The sequence below is a fragment of the Setaria italica genome, chromosome VIII (genome assembly GCF_000263155.2).
Source record: "Setaria italica strain Yugu1 chromosome VIII, Setaria_italica_v2.0, whole genome shotgun sequence".
Lineage (NCBI taxonomy): Eukaryota > Viridiplantae > Streptophyta > Magnoliopsida > Poales > Poaceae > Setaria > Setaria italica.
In genome coordinates, this window is record NC_028457.1 from 39,696,560 (window position 1) to 39,704,085 (window position 7,526).

The 7,526-nt window shown below is 45.9% G+C and overlaps 1 protein-coding gene across 1 annotated transcript; it reads left to right on the forward strand.

The window, feature by feature from the left end:
• Positions 1 to 505: 505 nt before the first annotated feature.
• LOC101784412 (ATP-citrate synthase alpha chain protein 2) lies at positions 506 to 3,923 on the forward strand. The gene is made up of 11 exons (XM_004979969.2): positions 506 to 707; positions 1,358 to 1,534; positions 1,629 to 1,871; positions 1,980 to 2,031; positions 2,139 to 2,253; positions 2,336 to 2,417; positions 2,578 to 2,673; positions 2,801 to 2,902; positions 3,009 to 3,125; positions 3,206 to 3,322; positions 3,501 to 3,923. Exons 1-11 carry the CDS (start codon positions 609 to 611, stop codon positions 3,570 to 3,572), a joined length of 1,272 nt encoding a protein of 423 aa, XP_004980026.1. The 5' UTR covers positions 506 to 608; the 3' UTR covers positions 3,573 to 3,923.
• Positions 3,924 to 7,526: the final 3,603 nt, after the last annotated feature.

Consider the following 7,526-nt stretch of genomic DNA (forward strand, 5'->3'; position numbering starts at 1 on the left):
CACAGGTCATCCACAACGACGACTCTTGTGATACTGAATAGAATTCCTTTTCCTTTTCAATTTTCCAAGAACCGAAATTTCCTCTCCCCCATTTTTTGGACTTTATAAGAGGGGAAACAAAACTGAAACTGATGGGTGCTGAGAGTATCCATTTTTATTTATAAGGCACGCACATTTCAAGTTTCAAACTTTACAATTTCTTAACCAATAATTTAACTATTAATTTTTTTATTTTATAATGTAAATTTTATATGATTCGATTATATTTTACCATGATTATAAGTTTATAACCATAACTAATATAACATAATGGTCAGAGTGCTATTTGGAAGATCATGTCAAGTTATACCGTACCTTGATGATCAATTATGAATTGAATACTGTAATATTTACCACTGCTGTGCTGCTTTATTAGTTTAATTGATGTCCCTTTCTGTCTTTACCACTACTTAGATCCCATCTAACACATCAAAACCTGCTCTCTACTATATAATAACCATCTCTTCTGTTCTTCCCCTGTCTGTCACTGCGTGCACCCCGGCCGGCACGCCCAGCGCCAGTCACCAACCCCGCCCACCATCCATCCCACTCCTCCCAGTCCAAACGCCATGGCGCGCAAGAAGATCCGGGAGTACGACTCCAAGCGCCTCCTCAAGGAGAACCTCAAGCGCCTCGCCGGCATCGACCTCACCATTCTCTCCGCCCAGGTCAGTGCCCCACTTCTCTCTCACATCCGCATCGATCAGAGATTTCCCTGATTCCGGGCCTGCTTGGATCTGTCTCCGTTTGGTTGTGATCCGACCTGCGGTGGTGTGAAGATCCGGTTTTTATGAGCGGCCGGAGGATCAAGCACCGGCATTTTTCTAGGATTTTAGCACTGAATGTTAGACGTTTACAGGATTTAATTTGGATAAAATGCGGTGCGTTAGAAAGGGGATCTCGGTAAAGATCTTGTGGAGATTCTGTTTATCTGGGCTGCAAGCTTTAGGAATTGTATTTTCATAAAGGTGCGATTTTTTATTTATCCAACCTATGTGGGCAATTGTTGCTGAAGTTCGATGGTGGTAGTTGTGATAGGTATACCGGTCTTGCGAAATTACTGGTTTCTTAGCTAGATCTGGTGAATGCTTAGCCGTGTGATTTGCTTGTTCAGGTCTGCTTAAGTTATTACTTATTTTGTAGCCTGGATCCTTAGGCCGGTGATAGTGACTCTCAGCTTTTTTTCAATCTTGATGTTTATGTAATTTAATTAACTGGTCTGAATTATAAAATTGTCCTCTGGGTGATTCTAGTCTTATTGTACTTCTGATTGGACAGTGACAAGTTGGACTGATTCTGGTTACTTGCTTATTGATAGATCACACAATCAACAGACTTCGCAGAGCTTCTGAGCCAGCAGCCATGGCTGTCAACCACAAAGTTGGTTGTGAAGCCCGATATGTTGTTTGGGAAGCGTGGCAAGAGTGGCCTTGTGGCTCTCAACCTGGATTTCGATCAAGTCAAGGAGTTTGTCAAGGAGCGGTTGGGAGTCGAGGTAGTTCAGCTATAGTTTTCCCCCCTTGAAGGAAACACTCATCATTTAGGGACTTGATGAACGGAACTGTTCTTGCTCTATTGGTGCTTTTCAGGTTGAGATGGGTGGCTGCAAGGCTCCAATCACGACCTTCATTGTTGAACCATTTGTGCCCCATGATCAAGAGTATTACCTATCGATTGTGTCAGAGAGGCTGGGCAGCACTATCAGCTTCTCAGAGTGTGGAGGAATTGAGATTGAAGAGAACTGGGACAAGGTTAAGACAGTTTTTCTTCCGACTGAGAAGCCAATGACACAGGATGCTTGTGCTCCCTTGATTGCCACCCTTCCATTGGAGGTACTTCATCCGTAACATTATTTATCTCCTTAGCTTGTGTGATTGATCTCATATTTGCATTTTATAAATCATAATTATTGCACTCTCTGTTTGGAAATTGGAAATTAGGCGCGTGGAAAAATTGGTGACTTCATTAAAGGAGTGTTTGCTGTCTTCCAAGGTACTATAGATTTGGAGAAAGTGCACGTCTCTTTTAGTAAATTAAAAGTTGTTCTTTATTTCAGTCTTTCTTGACTTGCCATTTTTAAAAGACTTCTCCTTTTGCAGACTTGGACTTCTCATTTCTTGAGATGAACCCATTTACCATGGTGAATGGAGAGCCATATCCTCTGGACATGAGAGGAGAACTAGATGACACAGCAGCTTTCAAGAACTTCAAGAAGTGCGCCCCGGATTTCCCAAGAACATGAATTCTTCTTGTGGCTTGTGGTTTTTGAATTTACTCTTACTTATCAATCGTGCAGGTGGGGAGCTATTGAATTTCCTCTACCATTTGGAAGAGTACTCAGCGCTACAGAAAGTTTCATCCATGAACTAGATGAGAAGGTACGTACTGATATCAGAGTTAATTTTATCTTTCTGTTTTGTTTTTAGATTCGCTTACCTATAGTTTTTACAGTTTTTAAGTTTTCATGAGAAATACTGGATCTGCAGTATATTTTCTTGGCTTATGCCTTAATTTGATATGCCACCCTTGTTATTTCAGACAAGCGCCTCTCTGAAGTTTACAGTTTTGAACCCAAAGGGGCGCATCTGGACAATGGTTGCTGGAGGTGGTGCTAGTGTCATATATGCTGATACTGTAAGATGAACTCCTATCTTAATTTTGATTTGAACTTGAGAACTTTTTAATGCCAATGCCTATTGCATTATTCACCTAAATTTGGCTTGCATATGAAATTAACTTTTTTCTCTCTCTCGTGTACCAGGTTGGAGATCTGGGATATGCTTCAGAGCTAGGAAACTATGCAGAGTATAGTGGTGCACCCAACGAGGAGGAGGTTCTGCACTATGCTAGAGTTGTACTTGATGTAAGCACTCACTACAACCTTAACCACACTGCTCCTAACTCCATCTTAGGACCATCTTCTTGTTGGGACTTTTAGGATCATCTGCTAACCATAACATTTAATGCAGTGCGCAACTGCTGATCCTGATGGTCGCAAGAGGGCACTTCTCATTGGAGGTGGCATAGCAAACTTCACTGATGTTGCTGCCACATTCAATGGCATCATCCGGGCCTTAAGAGAGAAGGTATATAGGACCACTCACTCTAGAATCATCGCCAATATCTGTCCACCTTACTGATTCTTCATCGCACGATTCACTTTCAGGAATCCAAGTTGAAGGCTTCAAGGATGCACATTTATGTTCGCCGAGGTGGCCCAAATTACCAAACTGGACTGGCTAAAATGCGTAAGCTTGGTGCAGAACTCGGTGTTCCAATTGAGGTATTGATCTAGTTACCCCCTAAGCATCGTACACAGAATCTCATGTCTCTATTGTCATCAGTTTGTTGTTCTGAAAGTAATCCTGAAAGAGAACATTCATCCGTTTGTTGTTGGTAGCTGTGAATCACTATCAACACAGTCCGCGTAGATGATCTGATTATGTTTTGAACAACCGCAGGTGTACGGGCCAGAAGCGACGATGACAGGAATCTGCAAACAAGCAATTGAATGCGTCATGGCTGCAGCATAGTCCGCAATTGAATGGGTAGTTTGGGATCTGCAAACACGCAACTGAATGTGTCATGGGCTCAACATAAATGAGGGATGGAGAGTGTAGTAGCAGTAGTTAACCACACATGATTGTTCTCTTTTTTCAGATATGTCGTTGTAGCGGGAGGAGCTGTTTGAATGAAACTTTTATAGGTCGTTACTGCAAAGAAATTACTATTGTGAGATGGAATAATTAAATTCGAGGTCTAGTTTATGTGTGTGTTTTATCATGAACACTGAGTTGAAATGGCCCTGTCAAGTGGATTCCGTTGTAATGTTCTTGTTGATTGCTGCCACATACACAGATTAGTACATTGAGCTTTTCGGGTGATGCACATTTTAATAGAATTAATTTGTCACCATGGTCAGAAGAACGCAATGCATCTCCCATGTGGCAAGTGTTAGAATAATTGGCTGTTGATCCATTATTTAATTGATCAAATAAATCCTAAGACCTATTAGTGGTGGTAGTTACAAATAGAATAAAACCAACGCTGGCGGCACCTCCAGGAACCCGGCGACGGCGTCCCCGCTGCCAACACTGGGCGCACTCCCGGTGCATCCTCTGACCGGCGGTGCAACTGATGGCCAGGCCATGCTCCAGGACGCGACTCCCCTGTCGCTTGGCAGCGGCGGTTTGGCGCCAACCACCATGAACCCGGCGGCAACACCAGATGCCACGTCCCCTGGCATCGCCAGCCTCTTCGTCACGCCGCCGGGGCCGGTCCTCCACACGCCTACACAACCACAGCAGTGTTGGGATCTAACCTCGGGAGCAGATAGATCACAACACGGTGAAGGGATGAAGGTCACTTATCCTCGGCAGTGATGGCACAAGACTTCACTTCATTAACTGTCTCATCAATGAATTGTCCCCATTACAGTAGGTGGTTCGCCTCCTTTTATAGTATCGCGAGAGGACATTTTTACAGATCGAGCATACCCCCTATTCAATCACTAAATTCTAGGTATATACTGTACAGAAGGGTAATTACACCTTACTACACAACACGTCGCTCAATTCCTGTTACACAATTACCCCCGCCCAACTGCCACATTCGCAAAATATGCTTTACAAAATGGTCGAATATGCTTTACAAAATGGTCGTTTTGATTGCTCGTCGGTCCCGCGATTTGCGCTCTCACAGCGCCCCGCAAATCGCGGCTTCCCAGTCGCTGCGCACACGCCGCAATCATCGCCGTGGTTAACCTAGCTTCGGCGTGCTTCATTCTCCCTTGACCTCGACCAAGCCGGCTGGACGGGTAAAGCTTTCATTGCTGGCATTTCCTTCCAACCTGCGTACAAAACGTTTGGAGAACATAGAATAGCCCTTGGTCATTCATTCAGCAAGTAGCCTGACTTCGGGCCATACTTATTCGAAGCCAACTCATCTTTTGGGTCTCGTCCGAAGCTATGGGATATTAATGCCTCGATCGAGCGAGCCTAGACCCTGACGGCTGACGCAGGCGAGGGGGGCGTATTTTGGGTGGATCCCAAACAAGCAGCAGGCAAGTTCTCCAGTTCCCGTTCCTCGTCGACGCACTTTTGATATGTCGGAATGAACGCTGTCCAGAAAGCACAACGGAATTTATGCAGGAAACTAGGCATGCTCACCCCTGTCGAACATGCTTTGTAGGAATACTTGGCAATGTACTCCGGGGCGCTGCCGGAGGATATCATTGCGGCGTTCTCGGCCATTTTCAACCTTGACGACAAGGCCATTATTGAGGATGCGGATAATGCCATGGCGGCCATGCTTGGAGACGGCGTCGGCGAGCTTGATGATCTGGCAGCGGTGCCGGTGGCCTAGTAGGGATGACGGCGCACCAGCGACCATTTTTTGAACCATGTCATTGCATCAACCTCTACATTACTGTGTCTGGGCTTGCTAGTGTTTGTGCGCAAGCCTCTATTATTTGCCTTGCTCATGCTTGTGCGCATGCTTTTGTTATCTGCCACAAGGCTCTTTGCTTCATTTCGGTCTACCCAGCGACTTCAAGTGCATTGTAACCTTAAGGGTCAGGCAGACCTTTACTATCTGCACTGCCGTCGTATTTGTTGCTATGATTGCCCTGCAAGTAAACGGTGTATCATTCAACCACCACCATCGCCAGCTTGCACCCCACCTGAGCTAACATGTAATTCTGATGATTGGCCTTGGCCTTGATACAGATATCCTGTGTTGGAATGTTCGTGGTTTAAACCAACAAACGCGCAAGGACGTAGTTCATCAATTTGTGGCAAATACATCATCAATTTGTGGCATACATCGTGTAGCATTGCGTGCTTTCAGGAAACAAAGCTCCATAACATTGACAGCCCTACGGCATCTTACCTAGGAGCTTACAAACTAAACAACTTTGCATTTGCGCCGGCCCCAGGTCCTCTGGAACTAGGGGGTCTTTTACTCCTTTGGGACGATAGTAACGTACAACTGATTGAGATCGTCAGAGGCGCGCATCACCTTTCGGCAACCGTTTCTTTAACAGAGGGCAACTCTTTCAGGTTGACGAATGTGTACGGTCCATTGTGATGGGGCCAAAAAAGAGCCTTCCTACAAGAAATGCTGTCGATCAGGCCTACCAATGGTACTCCATGGGTAATAATGGGGGACTTCAACCTCATCTACAAAGCCAGCGGTAAAAACAATATGAGATTGGATCATCGACTAATGAGCCTATTTAGAGACGCGCTAATCCAAGGTGAACTATCAGAGATCCCACTACAGAACCGTAGATTCACATGGAGCAATGAACATCAAAACCTGACCCTTGTGAAACTGGACCACATATTCTGCAATGCGAATGGCCATGATCTTTTTGTGAAACTGGACCGCGTATTCTGCAATGCGGAAGGCCATGATCTTTTTGCATCACATGTCTTACACGCCCTCTCGACGTCTCACTCAGATCACTACCCTGCTCCTGCCTAATCAAAGCGGCCCGAGATGTCCACGCACTTTCCGATTTGAGGACTCTTGATGAAACTTCCTCGCTTCAAGGAGATCGTTGCCTAAGCATGGAACACACCTTGCAATCCTCATGAACCTTTCCATCGCCTCTATTACAAGCTGATGCGAACCACCAGCGCACTAAAAGCCTGGAGCCAAAACATCGACCCGGATGCCAAGATGCAACTTCTCATGGCATCTGACTTAATACTCAGGCTTGACATGGCCCAAGAGCATAGAGCCCTCACCATAGGGGAAATCACACTATGCCAAAAACTAAAGCGGCGAATCCTTGGCCTTGCGGTCGTTGAAAGGGCAAGGAAGAAACAAGCCTTGCGCATAAAGAACCTCAAATTGGGAGATGCTAATACTAAATATTTTCATAGGAAAATAAATGGCTGAAGGAAAAAAGAATTACACTCAGAAGATTAAGCAGCACACACGATGGGCTTTCAACCATGATGACAAAGCAAAAATAATACAAGAGCACTATGCACCAGCGGCCCTCGAACTTGTGCCGATGTGTCATCTAGGTACACAAACTCTGAAAATACATTTTTGGGTCCCAAACTTGCTAATCATGCCAAATCGGTCCAAATCCTAGCAATTTGTATTAAAATACTAATTACACTATAATTAGGCCCCCTCTCTCTCCATCTCTCTCTCGAATGCCAGCCGGTTCCTCCCCACGCCACTGGCTCCGGCGTCCCCGTCTCCATCGCCGGCTCCCACCACCCCCTCCCTCCCTCCCTACTCCGGCCCCCTCCTGTCTTCCCAGGCGAGTTGCACCTGCCATCGCGATTTGCGCGCGCTGGGCCGCGGTCGCCGAAGAAGAAATTGAGCCAAAGATGCGTGGCAGGGGAGGAGGATGAGTTAGACGACACCGGGGGAGGAGGTCGGGTAGCGGTGCCATCCAGGAATGGGGAGGAGGCCCCACGCCCCGAGGTGCTAGCTGCTAACTAGCTCAGCCTGACCCCCATCGC

Bases quoted from the DNA above. Each gene is read 5' to 3' on its own strand.
- LOC101784412 (XM_004979969.2), top strand. From the start codon at position 609: ATGGCGCGCAAGAAGATCCGGGAGTACGACTCCAAGCGCCTCCTCAAG. The intron at 2,674-2,800 runs GTAAGATGAACT...CTCGTGTACCAG, and splicing joins GTGTCATATATGCTGATACT to GTTGGAGATCTGGGATATGC. The intron at 3,323-3,500 runs GTATTGATCTAG...GAACAACCGCAG, and splicing joins AACTCGGTGTTCCAATTGAG to GTGTACGGGCCAGAAGCGAC.